Raw genomic sequence first — 23385 nt, 5'->3', positions numbered from 1 at the left:
AAGTTTTCTGATCTAATTTTGTGTCGTACGCATAAAAATCTTAGATGACTTACCTGATATTTTCTATGCAATATGATTTAAATTTTGTAAACTTTTTCAAAATTGTTTTATCAGTTTTCACGAATGTGAAACTACTAATATTTTCTTGAAACAGGAAAGCAATGTTAATAATATTTATTTCCAAGAAAAAACAAATAGAAAGCGAAAGTCTTTCAGTTCCACTCATGCGTGACGTTTAATTTGTCCTGATAGTAATTCCACACGCTTTATGTGAAAGAAAATCTGTTGTTGTTTTTTTGCATACTAACAATTAAAAATAGAATTATTTGCAGTATTTGTTTTAGTTGCTTTAGAGAGTTGAGTGTGAACAGTATAAACGTGTTTCTGTAATCTCTAGATTGGTAATGCAGTGGTTCCCAAGCTTTTTGCAGTCACGGCCCTTTCATTTATACCATTCAATATACTACAGACCTGATTGTAAACGTCACTTGAGGTTCTTTTGGCGAACTAAGTTGAAATTTGCACAACAAATTTGTGTGACATGACAAGTAGGAAAGGTCCATGAAACCATGGTGGTCCTGGTCCCTATCTTTCAGATTTTTTGGCAAAGGTTTTTTCGGTGAATGAAGCGTTTTTTTGCCCTCATATGTTAATGCATATATTCCTCATTTTTTTCTTCACGATTGTCAATAGAGTTTTACAAATGTACTACGTTTTTTCTATGTTTTTTTTTTTTCTGCGATGTTAATACTAATCTTACCATAGTCTTAACTAACCCTAACAAATTAATTCATTACATATCAATGTTCTTTTTTTCTTAAGTACTTTTTTGTACTTCTTTTTTCTTGAACCCAATATTATTATATTTATTTGCCCTACAGGAAAACAGGTTACCAAAAATACCTACATAACAAAATTGTGGTTTTTATACAAATAATCTTATTGTACTTTAGGAATTGTATTAAATTTTTTTAAAACATATTCCTGGTGTATGAAGTATCACTTTCATGGTGTTCAATGCCACAAAGACTTAAGATATTTTTACAGAGTCTCATTATCATTCGTTTTTTTCACTTTGTAACACAAGTTGTTTCTTGTTTTTTTACTTAAATAAAACTATATTTTTAAAGTTTGTCTTTGTCTCCTAGATTTTTCTAGCTTACCATCTCGCGTTTAGTTGTTAAATTTAAATATAAGAATTTGTCAGTTTACAAAATTATGAGGACATGTAGATTATGCTAATATTGTATACCATCATTACTTTGGTTAATTTTGTGTGATGTTTCAATATGAAAGCTTGATATATGCTGATACAGTCACAATATTAATATCTGAAACAGTTATATCTCTATTTTTTCTTTGTTACTATCATCTTTTAGTGTTTCGAAACACTAAGATCTTATTGAAATGGCAAACACAGTAATTTACAGTTTCGAAAAACATTTCCATGACTTTGTTTAAATGCCTATTCTGGTAGCATTTCTTATTGTTAATGTCATTGTTTTACCTGCTGTGCATTTCTGTGGTGGTGGTTGTTGTTTATTTAGTGAATTGCCTTCTTATCTTTTTCAAAAATACCACTTGATGAACAAAGGGAATCAATCCAAAACAATTCTGTAAAATCAAAATAAATCAAACTAAAACCATCAAACTAAAGCGAGTAAATTATTAAAACATCAATTATGACTCTATCATAATCAGCTTCTTCAAGTACTTTTGATGCAAATGTGCATTGCCATTACTTTTGTATTAATGCCCACATTGCCCAAGCTGTCATAAAAGCAGTTAAAATGATGCTGACCAGAAAATTAATTAGGCAGTGTTTTGTGTGATGTATTGCCCAGTAAAGCAAACAAACAGTTCAACAGGACGGTGAAAATTCATCATTAATTATGCGCTATTTTTTATATGAACAATAGGATTTACCCTGTTTTTTTTTATTGCTCCCATGATGTTGTTGTAGATGTAGTGAAAGTAATTTAGTTTGTTGAAATGTTAATTAATTCACATCAATCACAAAGAAATGACACGGAAAAAACAGGATGCACCAAAAAAGCTCAATGGTATGTTTTTGCTATTGTCCAAAAACAAATTGAATATTTTCATTTCTTCTATTATCAACTTGCACCATTATTAAAAATGGTTTTATTCAAATTAAGCAAAAAGGCACATAATTAAGAAAAAAAAGGTTATAACTTAGAAATTTTGTTACTTTTTGCATAAGTACTGTATTTATTCACAATTTTATGAAGCTATACAGGCACAGTCATGTGAAGCATTTTCAATAGTTTGACCTCAATTAAGAATCCAAATAGCGTTTTCCTCCCATTTAACTGCAGAAGAGTTTGAGCAATGTTGATGAATTATGACAAGGTGGGTTCAAAAGGTTCTCCCTTAAAAACAACAAGGCAGGCCTTAGTTCAAATGGCAGAACTTGTTGGCATAGCCTGGGTGTTGGGGAGGCTGAATAAAGTTGATTGACGACCTCAGAGATCCTCAAGTGTCTCTCAAGCCTACGATTGATGGGTGGCATTTTTTTTTCTATATTGTCCTCAGTTCAGCATTGGGTCAAACACTACTTGATGTTTATCACACGGTCAGGTGAATTTCTCCCTACTTCCTCTCCACCATATCACCTTCTACCATCACACTAATGCATTTTACATTGCTCCAGTCTATTTACTGTCCGCGTTTTTCAATCACCGTACCTAAAACATGGTTTTGTACGAGTTTGTCAAGTGAAACTATTATAAAGTTCGTGCTTAAACAGGTCTTGTGTGTCTTGTTAGGTTGGTCACAGGCACCTGTCAGTGTATTAAACACGTCCTCTCTTCAGATGGAGGTTGTTTGCAAACTGAGTCATTAAAAATGTTCAATTTCAACCAATGAGATCGGATCGCTCGCATTGACGCAACCGTCAAATGGTCGATTGTAATCAAATTCTTCAACAATTCATGTCCAAATAAATGTGATTGTGACGTCACTTAGATTTTAGGATCGTGTGTTTCATATTGTGTCTGTGTGTTATTTGACATTATTGTATGCGGTGGTTGATGTGTGATGTAACAAAAGTTATTTTTGAGATCACTTTATCATCTGTGACGTTACAACGACTCAAGGTTTGAAGGTAGTTTTCGCGCCTTTTTTGTAGGGAGGGGAAACTCAGCCGAAAAAGAGCAACAACTTTATGAAGAAATCATATATAAGGGATAGAAACAATAATATTTGATGTCTTGTAGTGTATTTAATTGGCAAGATTGTTGTAATTCACACAACAGCTGCACTGATGAGACGTAGCAGGTCGGAACAGTTGCCCTGTCTGCAAGCTCACCATAAAAAACCTTATAAAGGTTTACGAATGCGAAATATTTTTGTAAAAGTAATTTTCAAGTGTTGTCCGATTGAAATATTCGATCAATCACAGGTTTCTATGTAAGAGTTCCCCTACCCTAAATGATGACGGCTTCAATTTCCATAACCGAACAAATCGCTTCCTGTACAATAACACGATCCACCTTCTCCTTTTACTGCTCCAGATTGATGAGAGAGCAACTAATCATGTTTCAACGCAAATCCTTGCCACAAAATCTTGCGCTTTAACCACTTTTGGTGGCAGGTTGGTTTCGTTCGCGTAAACGCCACAATTTCGGAAACATCGCGTTGATTGGGGGATTGAGAATATCAAGATGTGGAAAAGTTGTTGCGGCAGTTGTTCATTTTGAAGTGGATTTGGTACTTGGTATGTACTTTCGATCTATACACGACAGAATTCGGGAACTATTTAAAATGCTGATGCGCTTATCTGCAAGTTTTTTTTGGGAATGCCGGAATTATTGACTGAATTGTTGCGAAGATTTTATTGCGAAGTGTGGTTGGGCATGTATCTCGGGCAAAACCACAAACTTTGTTTGATCTGTCGCTCCGCTTCGAGCCACAAGTCGAATACAGCGTTACACACCGACTTACAAGTTCGTCGCCCGTCAGACATCAAAGCGCACACACTTTGATCCGGCCGCACGTGACAAATCCAACCAACCACAGACGAGTTGAGGGCGGGGCTTAAGCGGGGAACACCAATTAGAATTCGAGCTTGTTTTGTGTGATAATCACTCGTAGCTGCTTTTGCATGTGGGCCGACAAACTCTTACAGTTAACCACTTCAAACGGGCACGGTGTGTTTTGATGGAGAGGAACGACACTCTCTCATCAGATTAAGTTGACCGCGAACAAGCAAGGTGGCGAATATGTGTCTGAGTTCACCGGTTGTCACAAACCAAATGTGGAAGGGATTAGACCAGAAGGTCTGATTTTACTGCAGTGTTGCATTCGTTCTGTGCTTCTGTTTCGCAGTTTTTTGGGGCAGAAAAGTCGCAGTTTTTTGGCTGTTCTAACAACTAAATGCAAGGGATACACTTGCATAAAGTTTTGATTGGTTTTAGATTGTAAAAATGAACAAGCTTTGCTGCTTGATTGAGAGTGAGGGGTTGTTTGTGTGTTAAGTTAATTCTTTTAACCTAACGTTGTTCGGGCTGAGTTTAAACCGGGAAGCAGCTCGCCCACTTCCATGTGGATGGGATTCCCCTCCTGATTATGACGTATTACGACCTGTCGAACACCGCGTTTGTTGATCGATGTGAGGTTGGCGATACGCGATCACAATCACGTAAACAATATACGGATTATTGCAAAACAAACGGTGTGGAGTTATATATAGTTGCGCATCCCCGATCAAGTTCGTCTAGAAAGTACTGCAGTGCTGGAATGTAAAAATCTCGAAAACCTCGTGTTTATAGCTGTGTTCTGTTGGTTCAGCAGTTGCAAATAATTAGAAACGTATTTTTTAGGTTGTCAAGTTTAAACAGGAGGTTATTAAAATAGCGAAACAACGCTACAAAAAAGTTGTTAATTTAATGTTACCTTATTACTTTAACCGTGTTGATGGACTTAATACCAATAAAAGTTTATAACTGATAAGTTCTGGGCTGGATGGGGCTGCACGTGCTTACCGTCACACGTATCGGTGTAGGGATAAATAGAGAATGCACGAAGTGTTGTGAGAAGTGTCAGTTTGATTTATAAGCTCCCGTCAAGGTTTGAGGCGAGCGCAATAATTTAGAGCGCTATTTCAATGTAAACCTTCATCGAGCGACGTTATTGCTGAACAGATTTATTGCTGGGCCATTAAAACGTCCACAAAAAACATCTTTCCGATCCTTTTTCTATTTGTTACGCCTTCAATCAAATTAGGACATTATTACACAAACGCCCAACTGTTACGTCACACTAAGATGATTGTTGCCGGTTGAATTAGTAGAAGCATTAAATCAAGGTTTGATTGTGTTTGCTTTTGTTGAACAATTTATTTGTTGTGTAGTCGTGGCGCAACTTGCTGGGTATAAATTTGAGCCTCGCGTCGAAGTTCTCTGGAAGTGGGAGGGCTCGACCCCTGTGACAAGTGCCGCTGACCTCCAAATGACCTCCCCCACTTATAGGCACGTCACTATGCTTGGCCGAGTTATAACCACGTTGCTTGGGGGAGGGTGCAGATGTTTGCTTTGCATAAAAGTGGGATCACGTGATTATGTGCGGTGGCAAATTGGTAAAATGTTGAATTCTTGTCGGAAGCATCAAACCGACGAGCATTCATAGCTCACAAGTGTTCAATGAATAGTTACAGTTGAGTTGTCAGTTTGATTTGCAGTAAGTTGACCCGAAGCTGTCAAAAGTCGACAGATCATTGGTGAAATTGGATCGTAACATTTCCTTGCCTTGCCCAGCTATTCATTAACGCAATGTCGCCATTCTTTGTTTCTTGTGCGCAATTGATTAAACGTTCTTTGAAACCGAACAATCGCCGCAATTTCGTGACTAGTATTTCGTCTTGTTCGTGTTTTCGTCAAAGTTTCGGCAAATCTAAACAGTGCGGAATGTTTTTTTTCGTCTCGCGCTGAAAGCAGATAAACGTGGGTAAAAAAAAATCAAACGTCACGGAGATAATGGAGTGAAAGCCATCAAGTTGTCAACAGCGTTCGCAGCAAAATGAGAATATATCGTTTTTGTGTTGTCAGCTTATCCATCAGAGGTAGTTGGATCTGTGTCTGGTGACCTGCCACTGCCAGTAGCGAGCCAATCAATCACATTTATTGAATGGAGACCATGTCTGACTTCTTGTAGCGATGCGGGTCATAGCACGGTCGCCTCCAATTTATTGCACTGTCTCCTAATCTCTTCAATTTCACGTCACGTCACTAAAACTGTCGAATGCGGTATTATCTGCGGGCAAGGACAGTTCTTTCTTTCTTCAGCAAGCCAGTACGAATATCGTTAGTGAGGATATTTTCAGTGAGTAATTACCGGATTTCTTGTAAGCAGAACCAACATACATCAATCTGCTTGAATTGTTACTTGCGAAATTACTCCCATTGTTACATGAGAATTAACGCAACAATAGGTGTTCTGATAACGAGCGTTGCGTAAGAATGGGTGTTCGTATTATGTTGCAAGGCGATTATTTTGATCACAGAAACGCGGCTAATTCAAAGAGACGTTAAAGGCAGAGCTTGGGGTAAATTATATGTGGCCTGAGGTTATAGTGGATCTGACAGGGTCTGTCATTGCAGGCATGACTTGAAGTGACAGGTTGTAGTCTTGCTGGCTCTCCGAAAACAGCGATACGCTATGCTCTTACAAGATTCTGTTCATCAATAATTAATGAAAGATAAGCGGCATTGTTATGTTGTCCCTCTCTGACAAGCCTTCAATTGGATAACCTGTGTCTGCTTGCTGTAATGGATCTTGTTCTTGTTAATCATCTTGTCAATTTTGACTTGTTTTCTTAGTTAAGGTCTAGCTTGTTGCAGAACCTAATAAAAGACACAGTCACGTTTAGGTTTGGGCTGTCTGGAACACATGTGTGCAGTTCCTGTGGGTTTAAGATTAAGTTCTTGATGTTTTGTTAATCGGTATGTTTTGTGCAGGGGAATTTACAGCTGATAGAACATGCAGTGGAAATACTGAGCGTGAAATCGTCGTTGAGAATCTGGAAGTTGTTGAAGAATTAACTGAAAAATCATCAAAAGTTTCGAGTGAAGATTGTCAGGATAGTTGCTCAAATTCATCCTGTGACAAGCTGTTGGCATTCACAATGGAATTTTTATCAAACAAGGCCCATTCTTTCAGTGGAAACACCCACAAAGTTGATGCAAGCCATGGCAAATATTTAAGCAACACCAGGTATATACGTAATGTGACAAAGGTTTGTTGATGAGTTTCATATCACAAATATTTTTGTTTAGAACCTCAAGTGCATCTCCAAATGGTTTCCCACAGAGTGACAGAAGAAATCACCCTGTTTCTTCAACTACGTCGTTGAATAAAAACAGCATAAGATTGCCATTAGATGCAGCACCAGTGCTTAATGGACTGGATAAACTGCCATTTAAAGGTAAGGGGTCAAATTTTGTGGCAATTAAAGTCTGGTATTATATCTGTTTTTTGATTAGTACGTTGTATCTCTCCAGAATAAAAGGGCAGCTTCACGTATTAGCTTACACAAGTCTTACTAAACACTAAAGGGTTTCCATTCAACTATATAGCGCTTACAACATAAACAAGGACACATATACAACAATGAGTCACAGCTTATTAACAGGAGCTGTCGTTTCCGTATGATTCTCACCTCTCTTTACATTAGTTATATCATGTGTTGTGTCTTACTGAAGGAAATGCTGGCATACACAGCAAGTTACTTGTGTTGTGGAGTTGTTATAGATGATATGTATACATGTTTAAGGATTACTGTTTAATTTGTAGATGTCGCATCAATAAATGCGGCTCAGTGTGTTATGGATGCAATGCTTCAACAACAACATCTCTATGAACAATGTTCAAGCAATTGGATTAATGTCCAGGTAATATTGTGCAGCACGAGTTGCACAGTAATTGTAATACAAGGCAAAGGTTTTTTTTTTTAAGCCAAGCAAAATTTTGTAATGAAGAGCCGCTTAGTTTTTACAAACATTTTTGTATGAAACATGTTTTAGTTTTTTGCAATATCTTTTCTGACCCTTTTGTTATTTACTGAATGTAGGTTTTTGCATTTAACAATTACTACCTTGTCGCAGAGAAATGACAACAATTGTTTAAGCAAGAGTAAAGCTGAACGTTATCGTTGGTGCGTCCAAGGAAACAACCACAAGCTGCCACGAACTGCTAATGGCGCCCACGTGCCCACAGTCAAGAAACCAACCAGTAACGTTGGTTCCGTGCAAGTAAGTTTGACAGGAAACATGCTCAGGAAACATGCAGACGTTGATTGACAACTTAATTCAAATGCTTTGTGCTATTGCTGTAATTTTCAATAGGTTTGAAGCAAACTTACTGCAGGAAACAATATTTCATGGTTTGGTTTTGTGTGTTTCAGGACAAATTGTTTGGAACAGTATTTGCCGGAGCAAGTAAATTCAACTGCAGGGATTGTGGGAGTTCCTTTAACACCCTAGTGGAGCTAACTGTACACATGAACCAAACTGGACATTTCCGCGACAAGAACTCTTCACCCACAAAAACAAAAGTTGCAGGTGATAATATGATTGGCGCATTTGACAAGCTTCTTCCTTAATGTTTTGAATAAATGGATTCTAATTTTCAAAAAAAGCTGTTCTTTGGTCTAATTTATTAATTTTCAAATTTATGAGATATTATGCGCAATGTTGCAGTTGATTTAAATATGAAGTCTTGTTTCAGATGATTCTTGGTTCTCAAACGTCAACAAAACAAAGAAGAAAACATCAGAAAAAGAATCAAACTCTGAAAAAGTTTTAACTTGCATGGGATGCGGGGGCCTGTTCGATTCTCTGCAGGTGGAAATCTCTATATTTACTCAAATAGTTTTTTATTTTATAATTCTCAAACATTTTATTTGTGTTGAAGGATCTGAGCGTTCACATGATTAAGACAAAACATTATGAAAAAGTACCGTCGTGGAGAATGTGGAGTCCAAAACCGGAAGCAAGCGAAAATTCAGCGAGGAGAAATTCAACAAATCATGTCCCTGGAAACGCAGACAAGAAATCAGAATTTCCATCATCACCGGATATTTCGTCTTTAATCAATTCTCAATTTTATTTCCCATTCCTAGGAGGTGGGTTTATTGAATTTTCAAACAAATTGAATAAATATTGTTTGTGTGTCAAATTGTTTGAAACAATACATTTCGAATTGGCATCAACTAATTTATGCAATAGAAAAATAGATTTCACCTTCCATTGCATCGTCATTTTCTGCAAACAATTAAACACGCAAAGCTGTATTTGATAATTAAGGTAAACCAATCAATAAATAAATAAATAAAATGAAACCAAAACTAGAAGCACAATGTCCTCCACTGCTTGTTGTGTGTTTTATAATCATCGTCATTCACTTTCTACAATCATTGGTAATCTTTTAGCGATGACGAATCCAGCAGCGTACTCCCTCCTCTACTCCACTCCATGGATCACTCCCTTCCTCCCATCCATGATGAATTCACTTTATCCTTTTCCTCTAACTCCGAGGTATCCCGCTCCAACATCTGACCCTGGCATCCCGTGCCCTGAGTGCTCAGAAACTTTTACATCGCTCCAGGAGCTGACCAATCACTTCAAAGAAACTTCGCACTTCACAAAAAATATTCCGAGTCAATCTTCCCCGCTTTCACAGCATGAGTCAGCTAATATGTCCGCCTTGAGCAAATCACCTCAAGTTGCAAATGGAGCGAGCGAGTGTGACGACCAGGAAGGTATGGACGAAGTCGGAGGATCAGATTTCATCAAGTCATTGGAAAGCACGATCCAAAATGCCATCAGCAAGGTGGAAGGGAGATCCCCGGCACCGAAAAACTTCGCCCCCTTCACTTCTTCACTAAAAGCAGAATCACCTCCTGTTGGGGAGTCCCCGAAACATAGGGGGTCGTTTAAACCACCGACTAAGTCGGAATCCCCACTTGATTTAACGGTGAAGCGGGAGGACTGTTCGCCCAAACCACCCAACGAGGAAGCGAGCCAAAGTGTGAAGGAGAGCTCCGCACCGATCAAATCATCTCCACCCTTCTTGAAGAAAAATGCTGGGGGTTACCAACCTCTCATTGATGGGAAACTCCCCTCGAACCCCCTGGAGGAAATGTGGAAGATTGTTCACAACACAACGACCACCAGTGGAAGGAAGCGATCCTCATCCGATGTGGATGCTGGGGAAACCCCTCAAAAGAGAAACAAAACTCTGGATCTCGTTATACCTGGGGATTCCCCTGTTATTAATCCTATTCAACAAATGCAGGATCTTGTGAATAAAAAGATAAACGCACCTAAGTCTTATTGTGGCGCGTCATCGCCGCTGACGACGTCATCAAGTGTTCCCAGCACGTGTTCGCCTGTGACGTCACTGAACGCTTTTGTGACGTCGTCCCGCTTTTTACCTCATACCTCTCCACAAAACCGGCTCGTGAACCTCAATGACACAAAATGTGCAACTACGTCACACAATGGTGACGTCAGTAGCGAAAGGAAAAAAGTCCCGTCAGGTGGGAAATCACCAGGTTTATTCTCAAGAATAATTTTAACATTCTTGCTTCCGTCCACAGCTCAACTAACAAGGAACCAAGAAATTTTGTTGCACCGTTGTTATGCCCACCTGATGACGTCCAACCCACGTCATCAACATCTCAGTGGTGACGCAATAGTGGCAATTGCTTCCGCGATTTCTCTGCCTCGGTCGTCGGTTGAGGTTTGTTTGGTTTTTAAAGTTGTGAAAGAAGAGAAATTAATTATTGGAGGTTTAGGATTGGATGGAACGAGCCAATGAGAGGCCTCCGTTCATACGTATCCATGGCGACCGCAAGGAGGTTTTTTGCGCCTTTTGTTCCCCCTACAAAATCCTCGATGACGTCATGGATTTGGCAGAACATCTGCAACGTCACTTGGAACCAGAATCAACTTCATTTTCCTCAAAACAAAAAATTCACTTCCAGGGTTCCATGTGTTTTAGGTGAGTGGACGATTGTGGAAGTTTTCTGCTATTTGTGGTTATTCAACTTTTTTTCAGCACATTTCGTCAAAACGTGCCTTCAACCAAAGCTGATGACGTAAAGGCAATAATACGAAACGTCGATGATGTAACTACCCCAGATGACGTCATCAGAGTGACGGGTTAATTGGCTTCCGAAGCGCGTGTAAAATTATATTCAAGTGCATTATTGTGACGTAACTTAATGCGTTTATGACGCTTCAATCGCATTCCTGTGTAATCACTGTTCTTTGTTGGCGAAATACAATTTTGCGTTTACGCTTTGCTTACAAGAGTCGTTCGAGCGTGAAGAATGATTGACAACAACTGACGTCTCGTTGTTGCTTGCATCGACAGCTGGGTCACGTGATTGTGTCACGTGTTGTGCGTCACAGCTGCGTCTGTGGCGTCACAATCAACTCATAGTAAACGCTCGCACACTAATTGTAAGTTTGTTGATGTTGATGTCATTACTTGGTCGAGTTTGGATAAGGCTGGTTGTTGCCAGAGCGTAAGTTAGAGCTTGAACGTAACCGTAGGTAACTAAGGCTAGGGGTTTAACAATGGGTTACGTTATGAGTTACCTTCGTGGTTAGAAAGCTACTTTAAATGAAGGTTTATGTGTTGTTTTACCGGAAGAACAAAGGTATCCTTGCAATGCTGGTGAACGTTGCTTTATGAGAAGGAGCGAAATGTCGTTTCCAACCGTTTGTTGCGATGGATTTTAAAACATCTCTCTCACTTCGTAATTTAAATCTTATCTGTTTCCAATGGCAGATATGAAGAAACGCTTGGACGCAAAATTTAGACATGGAATATCATTGCAATGCCTATCAGGTTGCTACAGCAACGGAGCAAATGGGTATTTTGGGGGGCGAACTAAGGGGTGACGGGAAAGTCCCCCTGCCCCCCTTGCTGTCAGTGTTCGGGAGCAGGTTCGCAAACGCCGTTTCGCAGAGTTCGGAAAGCTTTTCGTCCCTGGAATACTGTCCGGGTGCTTTCCCCAAACTGACACGACCTCACTGTGGAAAAGTGACGAAAAAACGTAACGAGAAGGGGAGATCCCCCAATGTCAACATCGCGTTTCAGGTATTTGCGGTTTTCGAATGTTTCTGACGTTTCGCCAACTTCGACTTTTTCGTCAGAAACTTCGGACGTTGATTCCAACGGAGCCGGTGGACAGACGACTGAGCAAGGTGGAAACCCTACGACTTGCGGCGAGTTACATCCAACATTTGGGTGGGTGCTCATCACGATATTCGTCAATATTATTTCTACCTACCAAACTATTTGCAGACCAAACTCTTAACTGTGATGTAACAGAGGAGCAACCGTGTTTGGCGGGAAGTGACGTGGAAAAGGCGGGAAATTCGATTTGCACGTTTTGTATGACGCGCAACAGAAAGGTTTAAAATAAAAAAAAAATATTTCAACACAAACTTATCACAAGTTTTACTTTCAGAAGCACTTGGCATGATGGGAGTTCCCCTGTTTTGTATTTTGTTCTTTTATTTGTTGATTTTATGGATTTTTTTCAATACAAGTTTCACGGAATTTCGTGCTTCTTTAAGATATACAAATATTCAGGTCGCAAAGCAAACACACAATTCTTCTTCTTTTCACTTCCATTTCCACTTCTGACGTATAGAAGTTGCGTCACAATTGTCCAACCACACGTCACCAATCGATGCAGTCAAACATTTTCTCGCTTCTTCGTTCATTATTAGTCCGCCCTGCAACCACGTGATTAAGTTAACCAATGAAAAACCGATTTGTGTGTCACGTGACCGTACCTCTTTGACCCTCCATTGTTGGGAAGGCGGGGAATTCCCCTTCATCTCGAGCGGGAATTTACATTTCTGGATTTCCAGCTTCTGTCCTTTCGCAGACAAACACACATCGCGATGACCGGCCTGACGCAACTCGTTCTGTTTGAATAAAAGGTGTCACGTGCTTAATTGTGACGTAATAACCGCACTGACCTGTTTCGTGAATTCAAACTTTTGTGTTTCAAGCTTAGGATTGTATTTACTGACACCTAGTGTCCGGCCAGGAATCACCTCCAGCGAATGCGAATCTAAGCAAGCGTTCACGTGACCAAAATTGCAGCAAACCTGGGAGAAAAACATCAATATCACGTGATATTAAGTATTGTGACGTCACTTACAGCTCCGCTCAACCGTGGGGAAAGTTCTGGAATGTACAACTCGGGATAAATCTCGTTGACAAACCACGAAAATGGCTTACACTCCAATTTGTGACGTAACAATTTACGGTCTGTCACGTTTCCGGCGTCTTCCTAATAATAAAACAAAAGTATTGTATCGTTATGGTAACCGTAGATCCACGTCATCGTTACCTTGGCAGCATCTGGAGTTCTCTTCAGGAAGAAAGCCTTGAACTCATCCATCCAAACTTCTGCCACCCTCAGTTTGTTGCGCAGTATGACGTCATAAGGAATATCGTGTGGAGTTTTCGATTTGAAAACATGGCCCACGTGACTGCAGGGTATGATTTCTATGCGACCGCCGCAACTCCAAACCTAAACAACACAACGATTGAAACGATATTTGTTTTGAATTGTGACATCACTAACCCGAAATGACATTTCTAGATTTTCGCCGCCATATATTTTCATTTCTTCGTCATATCCGCCCAATTCGTTAAAATATTTCCGGTCGATTGCAAAGGCGCCTCCCGACATAGTTGGTGACGTCACTGGTTGCGTCATATCCATTTGAGGATCCTGGAAGCGTTCTTTGGGTGGAGGGAGCCAGCGGTAAGTGAGACTCCAATCAAAACCACCCCTCTGTACCTAGGTTTAGGGTTACTAAAGGTTATTATCTGGGTTTTTGAGATAGAGGTTACCCTGTGTCAAAATGGAAAGGTGTCATATTCGGTTCCTTACTTAGATGTTACCAACAAAATTCAGTGGTTTTTGTGGTTGAAATGCGGACTTTACCACAGGTTAATCATGGCCTCACCCTTTGCATAGGAGTGACACTGAACTTGAAATTATCGGGGTTTATGATTTCCATGATGGGGAGGGCGACAACTTTCCGGTTTTCTTTGATCCGTTGCAGCAGCGGCTCGGCCCAACCTTCATAGCATTCGCCTAAACAATTACGTCATTATTTCGTGTCTCCAATTATGACGTTTATACTTACAATGGGAATCGAGAAACATGATGACGTCACCAGTGGCATGACTCACGCCGAACTGGCGCGCTTTGGCGACACCTAGCTGTTGATCTAGTTTGTAAAATTTGACCATTTCCATGTCTTTCATTTCATCCTTGATGATATCGAATGTTTCTGCGGAACACAAGATTGACCAAACTGGATGTGAAACAGAAAGTATTCCTACTCCATCCTCAAACAATTAACTCCATATCCCGGTATAAGGTAAAGGTAACATAAAAGTCAAACAATTGCATTGCAATGTCGCCTATAAGTTTTTATTTCAATATTTCTGTGGCAACGTATCCACGTCCGACCTCCTTTCTCTGCGTCATCGACGACAATCAACTCCTGCAATAGAATCCCAGGAACCGTTTCAAGGACGCTGTACAGAGTTCTCAAGAGAGTCGAAATCGCCTCGTTTCTGTAACTCACAACCACGCTGACTGTGGGCAGAGGCTTCTCGAATATTATCGTCTGGAAAAACAAAAAACTTGGACTACTTTGAATGAGAAAGTCAAAGCTGAGATGTTGGACATATTAAGCAGACATTTCAGACACACAAGTGTTCGTCATCAGTGATGTTGCTGAATTGGCTGAGATGACTGCACAGGCGGTGCCGAATAACAGACAGACAGCTATGTTTGAAACGTCTGCTTGGTCTCATTATGTTCAGAATCATAGGGTTGGTGTTCTCATTTAAACGTTGGGATTTTAAATGCATCCGTCAGGCAATTTGGTTTGTCAAAATCACACGCACACGCAGGGTTCAAATACGATCCAAGTGTCTACAAACATATTGCTTGTGTAAAAAAAAAAATACATGAAAAATATATTAATGAAACGTAGTTGCAGAAATATTCCCAGTTCGAATGTTTTATATTTTGTGTAAGCTGCATACAGATGGCCACTGTTTCGTTTAATTTTTGTTGAGAATAACCAATTTTTTCCAAAGGTTTGGACCAAAACAATCTAATCCCCCATCACACGAGCATGTCGATTGCATAGAAACCATAACTTCATCTGATAATGCGGATTTGCTTAAAACAATAGTCACGTGACTTGCCTTGCAGTCGTCCTCTCTTTTATCGCCAAGATTTCTATGAATGGAGATGATGTCACTAGCCAGAGCGTTGAACGAATATCGCCGATATCCCTCGTTCACTTGTCTCTCAACCGAGGGTCCCAACTTCTTCGGGATTTCAAACGGGTGTCCGAACTCACCGGGGGCGTCCCTGTCGGCCGGGGGCTTCTTCAGGTGGGGTAAAAGTTCGTGTGGGGCGTAAAACGATGACGCGGTGTAGTTTTCCTCTGCTAGGGAATCCACCAACTCCGATACCCCGATATTGAGAACCGCGTCGACCTCCTCGAAAGTTTCGTTGCCGAACTAAGACACATTTGCCGCTAGATGTCGCTTTCTCGTTTGTTTATTGTAACTTACCTCGGCAGACAAATCCTCGCTTCTGTCAATCACGATGTTTTCGATCATGACGTCATTGTCGCGTAACACATCTACGTCATCGTTATCTGACGTCGTTTCGCTTGGTGCTTCCAATCCGTCACTTTTTTCAGTTTCTATGACGTTCTCGATTTTGTCGTCACTTCCTTTCTCTGACGTCACCACCACTATGACCAGTTCCTCCATCATTTTTCTTCTGTCTTCTGCACCTTTCTTGAGAAACAGACCATCTCCCTCATCTTCTTCCTCAAGGTCATCCTCAAGGTCAATCCCAGCCTCGCGAAGATTACTCTCCACATAAAGATCATACCCATCCAACGCAGCATTTCTTTCACCCGGGGAAAGATCATTTTCTCCAGAGCTTAGGAGGTAAATGATGAGGAGGAAGAGGAGACAGATCCCTATGTTGACCCCAGTCTTCATCAACCTCGCAACTCTCATCTTATCTGCTGACTTTCACAAGTTTTAAAACATTTTCCTTGCATACATTTTGCCTCCCTCACCAACCATGAACGAATAACAGTGATCGACACGTCATCATAACGAAGCATGTGTTGTAATTCGAGAACACTCGAAAAGTGGCGCGATCAATAATTCCACTTGTAATTGTCGAGCGAACTCACGCGCTAACAGTTTGTCGAATGTAATAATTCCAATAAACGCCGTTGAAAAATAAAAACGCGGCAAAATAACTCAATCGGAAGTAAACTTCGATCACTTCCGGATTCTCAAGACGAAATGTTGCTCTCTTCCGCCCTCCGTTGCTTTCACATCTGTGGCATGACGTCATTCCACTGTTCAAATACCTCAGCAGTGTTTCAAGGTCTGACGTCACTCCGTTTGACGTTGTTCGAAATCTGACAAACAATCAGTTTAGAACTTTTTGCGACTTTCGTCGGTTTTGCTGCGTACCTGTTTTGGTTCGGATAAAGTTCAAAATCTTTTAACAACCGAACTATGACGTCACTGTCCTGTCCAACACAAAGCACATTGGTTATGTCACAATAGCATCGATTAAGTGCCCCTGTCATCTTGAAATTGCCGATCGATGGCAATAAAACAATTCCAGAATTAATGCTGTGTTCCATTATGATAATTGGCGAACCTTAAATAATCTCTGGGATTCGCGATTTCTTCGTTGCGTCATGATGTAATTGTAAATGCAGAATTCTAGAACTGTTGAAAATATGAAAAGAAAACAGATCCACAAATAAATATCCATCGCTGTTAAGTAGGAAACCTGGAATAAAACAAACAATGAGATTAAGAATGTTTTGTGAGTTTTTGATTGGTTTTGTTTATATTTTCTCAAACAATGTATGGCGACTTTCGACGCGAAGGAACGAGTATTTCTAGAACACAATCCGCTCCCCCAAGGAAAGAAATTGTCAAATCAATCACCTTCGGTAACGATGTCTTGAGCCCAGTGATGATGGTTGAGAGAGTGAGGACAGATGTTACACCTGGTGAACATTGATTGGATGACCTACATTGTAATGTCGCAAGGCTGCTGCTCATTTAACACCAAGTTTTCCGCATGAATATTTAAGTGTTAAATTTCAGACACGTGGGAATTGAAAACCAACAACGCAGTCGTCACGCTTGTTACAACAATAAGTGAATTGCGGCCCGATAAAAGGGGTTTGGGAATTTGCGTTTCCACGGTTATTAGGTACAACACCTACTTACTAATTGCGACACGAGCTGGAACAGACTGGGGATCCACCCACATCCCCAGGCCTGCCAGGACCACCATGGACATTGCGAGGAAATAGGACTGAAAGAAAACCGACAGCAAATATCTCCGGAAGATAAAGTTGATTTGCAACTGGGAAACCTTCACGTCTGTGAACAAACGCGGTAAATATAAAATTGCTTATATGACGTCACAATGCCGATACCCGCGAAGTTCTGCATCTCGTTTGTTCGAACGTTGTAGGAGTGATATTGGTAGGTTAGGAGCCTGAACTTAGGCATGTTTTTAACCAACTTCTCACTCATGAAAAGTGACTTTCCTTGCTCAGGTAAACTCCAATTCAACTGAAGTTCCTTATAATTGTATCCCACTTGATGACGTAACAAGGGTTATTGTATCGTAACAAGCCACGATTAGATTGTTTTTTGGTCACTTACGGCTTTGCAGAATGAGCGAGCAGTTCTCTGTGTCCAGTGGAAAGTTATATAAGTTCATCTGGCAAGCTACGGTTGTCGTCAGTCTGTAGGATGAAACAATTACCAGTGGCATTACGTTGCTGTTGCTGTCAGGCATTTTTCCGTGAATACAAGTATACGTTTAATTGTTCCAAAGGAACAGATTAATCAAAATTATAAGTGGATTTTAACAGATTTGGGCTTACTTGACATTGTAGAACACCTTTCCTGATCTGAACAACCTAAGCACTGTGTTGTCCACAGTTGTCTTGTGTATGAATGAGTGCTTTGATCCAACCAAATACAAATCTGTCAGCACATGACAACTTAATGTTAAGTACCTGGGGTCAATGCCACCACATTAAACCATTGAATGTAACATGTGTTGATAGTTGTTTTTAACAAAAAAATATATCAAGATATTGCTTTGATTTACAACTTAACCTTTATGTGCATTATCTTTAAAATAGTTTAGGTAAGATTTTTATGTACCTGGTATCCAAATTTGTTGGACCAATCTGCTTGGGAGCACAATGCTTTCCACTGTGTCGTCATAAAAACGCAACCTTTCGTCTGTCCAAGTTTCTTGGATACACAATGTAAACGTGAGATCCTGTTTGTGACATGACAAGGTTTAAACAATGGATAAGATTACGTTGATTGTTATTGAATAATCACCATGTTCTTCTCGCTTATGTCGGTGATGCTTTCAATCATCAGGGAAACGTTGACGCGGACAGGAAAGCCTGCAAATATTCGGAGATTTAATGGCAATTTGCGGCCTCAAGCGTCAACGATCAACGTAACGATTTTTATATATCGGATATTTTATTTATCGATCCTACGTCATCGGGGAAATTCCCTGAATAGTCATGACACCTTTGTTGTTTGGGCGAATGCTGAGTTCGTAGGAATGGACACTGAGCATTTCCTCTATCTGTCGGGTGACCTTTGTCCCGTGGCTGTCCTCCTCTGCTGCTCCGCGTTCTGTAACAAGTTCATCGTTGAGGAGGGCGATTAAACCAGTTGGATGACGTATCCAGTTACCTCTTCTGATGTTATGATTTTTATGGTTGTGTTCACTGGCTGATTTTGCAACAAACAGAATTAGAAGCAGGTAAATAACCACAGGTGTTTGCAGACGCCACATCACGAAAAAGATCATTATTACCAAGCCTGCCAACAAATCAGTTGATAAAGAACACGTTTGGTTTTTCTTCCGCGTGACCTTACGAAATAAAATCGTCCGTTGACTGGCGTCTGTCGACAAGTTCCTAACGTTTATCACTGCACTTATGACGTAACTATGACTGTGTTTTGTCAAAATTCGTTTCTGTTCACGGCTGTCGAAGTTGAAGTTAGACTGGTCGTAAACATTTTGCTTCAAGTGCAAATTTTACCAACTCCAAAATCTTTGCCTTCAGTTAGTAATATCAGAAGTTTGTAAATTAAGCAAAACTCTTTTCGTTGTTAATTCGTCCAAACTCACAATAGAGCACGCAGAAATATTTGTTGAAACGTGAATTATGTCGGCTAACCACTAAACGCCTGTCGCTTATGCTTCATTTGTTAACCCACAATAATTCCCAAACGCCTTGTTATCAACAGCACAATCACGTGACATTGACGAGCAATAGTAATAGCACAGCGCCGTTAGTGTTCGTGTGGTTTGTTTTATAGTGGCCGCAAGATGGAAACAAACGTTTCCGGAGTTATTAAACAACGCTTGATGGAACCGGTCATGGCGATCGGATATATATCGAGTAATGAGGATTCGTATCCAGGATTCGAATCCGGTGTGGTAAAAACTGAATGTTGTGATTGTCAACGTCAAGTTCACATGATAAAGTCAATAAAAAATTCCTCCTTTTTCAAATTTTCTTCACATTGTAGCGCTCAGTGAGTTTGAGTGTGAGTAGGTTCCCAGTAAATTTATAAACTGTTTTCGTCGCAAGTATTTTGTTGAAACATGGGCACTTATTTGATCACGTGGTTCGAGTCGCGCGTACGAGAGTCTCTCGAAAGTTGTTGAATATCGATTATTACATCACAGATACATAGCAGCACTTTGCAGAGGTCGGTCATGGCGGCGAACGCGTCGATGTTCGATGGAAAATCTTCGTCTTTTCTTCTGACTTCGCAGCAAGCTAAGCACGGGTAAGTCCTTCTTTAATTAGTTCAAGTGACCCTTAAAATCGACTTAAGCGCGCGCTTTAGTCTCGTGTCAACTCATACCAGTCGTACTTGGTTGGAAAGTTCGTTAGATGTTGCAGCCGGTGAAGAAAGTTGTAGTTTAGAGGGGAATGATTGTTTGTTTGTGATGAAACAATGTACAAAGGACTTTTAGAACAGCCGACGTTTGTTTACACCGAATGCAGCGATATAACAGAGGTATTTGTGACGAATCAATTTGCAAAAAGCGCACCCGAACCGATGACGTCAAAACGTCATTACAAAACTCGATTTCGAATGCAAGGAGAAGGGGATTTACCGAACAACACAGACGTTAATGACGTAACAAAGCCTCAAGTAAAACTATCAGTGATATCGAAAAGCGGAGAAAAAAGCGACGATTGTGATCACAACCACTTGGACACGATTCCAGAAGGCGACCATATTATGACGTCACAACGTAAACCAAGCGAGATTGAGTTTCTGGAATTCGCCCGCGACTTCGCGCGTCAGGTTGGGGGGAGGGCGAGAGAGAGTTTGCTTAATCCGTCGCAGTACGAGGCCTATTTGCAAAAAGTTGCATCACGTGACCGGTTGCATGGTAACAATTATTTCCACGCCGATTTGTCACATGACTCTGTTCGCAGCACGTCATTGGAGGAAGCTGGCCATGACGTCGACGGTCACGTGGTTGGGGATTTGGTGTCCTTTGCCGCAAACACGATGAGGTCATTAATTGTTATGTAACCGCTTTGGCCGCTATTCGATAAACTTATTTTTATGTTTCAGGTATTTTGACAATCCAGACCTCAGTGACGTCATACTGGTGGTTGGAGAACATCGCTATTATTCTCATAAATTCGCGCTCGCGGCTCAGAGCGATGTGTTTAGGGATATGCTGATCGTAAGCGACCGATGCTCAACTTGTCCAGACTTCCAGAAGGTATACCCTTGATGACGTCACTGTTTCTTGTCATCTCACTGTGACGTCACATACACAGGAACTCGAGCTGGATGAGTCGAAGGAGTGCCAGCAAGTGTTCGGGAACTTCCTCCGTTTTTTTTACTGCGGAAGAATCAGCTTTACGTCGGAGAGCGCTCTACCGCTCCTGGTGTTGAGTGCTAAGTACCGAGTGGAGTCACTGAGGGCGGCTTGCGACGCCTTCATCACCGGAATGATCGAAGACGGGGATCTGAAGAGTTCGGTTAAATGGTTGAAGTACGCGGCGAGATACCAGCTGAGCGTGAGTATGTCCGTGTTTACTCAACCGTGTCCGAACATGTGTTTACTCAACCATGGCCAAACCTGTGCTTACCCAACCATGTCCGAACATGTGGTTATTCAACCACGTCCGAACCTGTGGGTATTCAACCGTGTTCAAATCTGTGGTTACTCAATTGACCACGTTAACGCTAAGTTAACGCTGATTTAGCTAAAGTGCATTGTCGTGACATATCTCATTATTATACGTAACAACGATTGACAACGGTTCAAAATGCAGCGGAATGTTGGGGGGATCAAGGTTCTGTTTATGTAGATAATGTGCTTGTGAGTTGATTCGTTCGTCGCCGTGGTTTTTCAGGATCTGACGTCAAAATGTGTGGATGGAGCGATTTCTGATAACATAGAAGAACTCGTGGACTCCTCTGATTGGCTGAGCCTGCCTGGCGACTGCGTCGAGGCTATTCTAAAAAGTTCCAGTCTGCTGGTTCCGGACGAGTTTTATCTTTACGAAGCTCTTCAAAGATGGATGATGGGAAGGAAGAAAGGATCAGCGGAAGACCAACAAGTCACCGACGACTTGCGGAAAGTTAGTTGTGACGTCAATATAACCATTAGTCGCGATTGTGACGTCATATTCATTTAGACCCTGCAGCACCTCCGGTTTTCGCAAATGCATGGAACACAGCTGTTGGCAGTGGAAGAGTCACCGATAGGATTGCATTACAGATCGATCGTGCGCACTTACCTTGGGGACGCGTACAGGTGTGGGCTTAAATTTGGATATTTTTTTACGTTTCGAGCCAAAGGTTTTTTTTGCCCGCGGGCCACCTTCCACTAAAAGTGTTGTTTCCCCCCTGATATAGATCGCTGTGGACCCCGAGGGCCCATAACCCCCAATTTAGAAACCTTGTTTAGAAGCAAACGGTTTTAATCGTTTCTCGTCAATTAATTCTCGCATGTGAATGAGTGTTATGTTCCCCACATTCTTTATTTATTAAATGTAAGAAAACATTTTTAGACTCACAGTAAGCTATATAGGAAAGAATATTATGTCCTGACACTAAACTATTTCTGCAGCGGATAAAATGTGACAGATTATTTTATCTGTGTCCCGATTCCCGTGGTAGAAATGATGACGTAACCGTTTCTCAGGTACCAGATACTCGCCAAGGAAAGTCCGGAGTTTCAGGAACCTCAGTATCTTCCACGTGATTATACGGACAAGCAGTGGTGCGTGCAATTGCTCTATCATCCGAATCGAAACAAGCGAACCGCGACGTCGTGTTTCTATGGAAACGGAAGATGGGAGATCCAACCTCGCCGATATTACGACACACTTAATGTCGTCATCATATTAAAAGTAATCGACGCCACGTTTACAAAGAAAAAAAAAGGGAATTCGTTTTCGTTCAATCAGATTCGGACAAAAACTTTTCTTCTGTTTCCATAGAAACCACTTGAAAGTGACGTCAAAGTTTATATTTCTATTCTGATTTACAAACGGAACGGGACGATCCAAATGAGGTTACGGAGGAAGGCGTGTGTGCTGCGTGCCCTTGAACAATCACCAAGGTCAAACACTCTTCCCGCTGGAGGGAGCAACTCAAACGCAACGTCACCTAGCAACACCCCACGGTAACCATATGACGATTGTTAAGCGTTGGTGCTTGTGTTACGTAACATCCCGTTGTTAGGTCGACTTCCGGTGCCTCCAACAGCGGCGCTGCGACCGCTGGCGGCAGTAAAGAGGTGTCGCCTCACTCATCCAATTTGCACCCCCACCGGCCGCCCCACGGCCCCGCCAGCAAACTCCATGGGCCACACAATGGGCAGGAATATTACGCCATAGACAACATCATAAGCGACAGCGACTTTCAGATGGCGATGAGTCAGTCCGGACCAGCAGGGTTGAAACTTGGTGTGATTATCCGGACCTGGGGTGTAAACGTGTCTTAGCTTAGAGTAGCTTTGTGACAAACTTGCTGTAGAATTAAATAAACACGGGTCTTGGTGTGATTTTTGTTTGTCTTTCAATCTAACCAAAAGTACTCTTGTCTGACCAACAAAGAATAAAAAAATGTATTCTTTTCATGAGAATAAATATGCTCATCCATAAGTAAAACAACATTAACATGTTTGTGAGAGGTTCCATGATGAGT

The 23385-nt window shown here is 41.0% G+C and overlaps 5 protein-coding genes across 5 annotated transcripts; 3 read left to right on the top strand and 2 right to left on the bottom strand.

Moving 5' to 3' along the window:
• The first annotated feature begins 1963 nt into the window (after positions 1 to 1963).
• Positions 1964 to 11293, top strand: LOC145906058 (uncharacterized). Its single transcript, XM_082993437.1, has 12 exons — positions 1964 to 2063; positions 6978 to 7233; positions 7296 to 7444; positions 7813 to 7910; positions 8124 to 8270; positions 8423 to 8579; positions 8746 to 8861; positions 8932 to 9142; positions 9449 to 10558; positions 10619 to 10761; positions 10817 to 11022; positions 11080 to 11293. Exons 1-12 carry the CDS (start codon positions 2024 to 2026, stop codon positions 11186 to 11188), a joined length of 2742 nt encoding a protein of 913 aa, XP_082849563.1. The 5' UTR covers positions 1964 to 2023; the 3' UTR covers positions 11189 to 11293.
• Positions 11294 to 11867: 574 nt separating this feature from the next.
• On the top strand, positions 11868 to 12592 carry LOC145906573 (transcription factor 15-like). The gene is made up of 4 exons (XM_082994007.1): positions 11868 to 12129; positions 12186 to 12279; positions 12337 to 12446; positions 12503 to 12592. Exons 1-4 carry the CDS (start codon positions 11899 to 11901, stop codon positions 12515 to 12517), a joined length of 450 nt encoding a protein of 149 aa, XP_082850133.1. The 5' UTR covers positions 11868 to 11898; the 3' UTR covers positions 12518 to 12592.
• A 67-nt stretch (positions 12593 to 12659) lies between these two features.
• LOC145906644 (polypeptide N-acetylgalactosaminyltransferase 4-like) lies at positions 12660 to 16119 on the bottom strand. Its single transcript, XM_082994095.1, has 11 exons — positions 15661 to 16119; positions 15268 to 15606; positions 14537 to 14678; positions 14208 to 14354; positions 14025 to 14155; positions 13637 to 13855; positions 13400 to 13582; positions 13208 to 13339; positions 13023 to 13154; positions 12834 to 12968; positions 12660 to 12773 (listed from the first exon to the last, which is right to left on the bottom strand). The coding sequence occupies exons 1-11, from the start codon at positions 16117 to 16119 to the stop codon at positions 12660 to 12662; spliced, it is 2133 nt and encodes a 710-aa protein (XP_082850221.1).
• Positions 16120 to 16297: 178 nt separating this feature from the next.
• On the bottom strand, positions 16298 to 18994 carry LOC145907409 (gamma-aminobutyric acid receptor subunit rho-3-like). Its single transcript, XM_082994825.1, is given in 10 exon segments — positions 16298 to 16582; positions 16784 to 16918; positions 17080 to 17141; positions 17368 to 17523; positions 17580 to 17744; positions 17812 to 17894; positions 18036 to 18138; positions 18322 to 18442; positions 18508 to 18575; positions 18709 to 18994. Coding segments are annotated over 10 exon segments (1464 nt in total).
• Positions 18995 to 20157: 1163 nt separating this feature from the next.
• LOC145905938 (uncharacterized) lies at positions 20158 to 23182 on the top strand. Its single transcript, XM_082993268.1, has 8 exons — positions 20158 to 20729; positions 20791 to 20944; positions 21003 to 21245; positions 21585 to 21812; positions 21870 to 21988; positions 22379 to 22586; positions 22677 to 22861; positions 22921 to 23182. The coding sequence occupies exons 1-8, from the start codon at positions 20158 to 20160 to the stop codon at positions 23180 to 23182; spliced, it is 1971 nt and encodes a 656-aa protein (XP_082849394.1).
• The last annotated feature ends 203 nt before the right edge of the window (positions 23183 to 23385 follow it).

This window comes from Ascidia mentula, chromosome 6, assembly GCF_947561715.1.
Source record: "Ascidia mentula chromosome 6, kaAscMent1.1, whole genome shotgun sequence".
In the NCBI taxonomy this organism is placed as follows: domain Eukaryota; kingdom Metazoa; phylum Chordata; class Ascidiacea; order Phlebobranchia; family Ascidiidae; genus Ascidia; species Ascidia mentula.
Note: the sequence above shows the minus strand (reverse complement) of the source record. Positions and strands in the feature narration are given on the sequence as shown.

Coding starts and splice junctions, on each gene's coding strand:
- LOC145906644 (XM_082994095.1), bottom strand. CDS start 16,119: ATGAGAGTTGCGAGGTTGATGAAGACTGGGGTCAACATAGGGATCTGT. Junction 15,607..15,660: donor GCGAGGATTTGTCTGCCGAG/GTAAGTTACAAT, acceptor AATGTGTCTTAG/TTCGGCAACGAAACTTTCGA. Junction 14,156..14,207: donor CATGTTTCTCGATTCCCATT/GTAAGTATAAAC, acceptor GTAATTGTTTAG/GCGAATGCTATGAAGGTTGG.
- LOC145906573 (XM_082994007.1), top strand. CDS start 11,899: ATGGGTATTTTGGGGGGCGAACTAAGGGGTGACGGGAAAGTCCCCCTG. Junction 12,130..12,185: donor ATGTCAACATCGCGTTTCAG/GTATTTGCGGTT, acceptor CTTTTTCGTCAG/AAACTTCGGACGTTGATTCC. Junction 12,280..12,336: donor GAGTTACATCCAACATTTGG/GTGGGTGCTCAT, acceptor AACTATTTGCAG/ACCAAACTCTTAACTGTGAT.
- LOC145906058 (XM_082993437.1), top strand. CDS start 2,024: ATGACACGGAAAAAACAGGATGCACCAAAAAAGCTCAATG. Junction 7,445..7,812: donor GGATAAACTGCCATTTAAAG/GTAAGGGGTCAA, acceptor TTTAATTTGTAG/ATGTCGCATCAATAAATGCG. Junction 8,862..8,931: donor GCCTGTTCGATTCTCTGCAG/GTGGAAATCTCT, acceptor TTTGTGTTGAAG/GATCTGAGCGTTCACATGAT.
- LOC145905938 (XM_082993268.1), top strand. CDS start 20,158: ATGTACAAAGGACTTTTAGAACAGCCGACGTTTGTTTACACCGAATGC. Junction 21,246..21,584: donor CGGCGAGATACCAGCTGAGC/GTGAGTATGTCC, acceptor GTGGTTTTTCAG/GATCTGACGTCAAAATGTGT. Junction 22,862..22,920: donor TCACCTAGCAACACCCCACG/GTAACCATATGA, acceptor TCCCGTTGTTAG/GTCGACTTCCGGTGCCTCCA.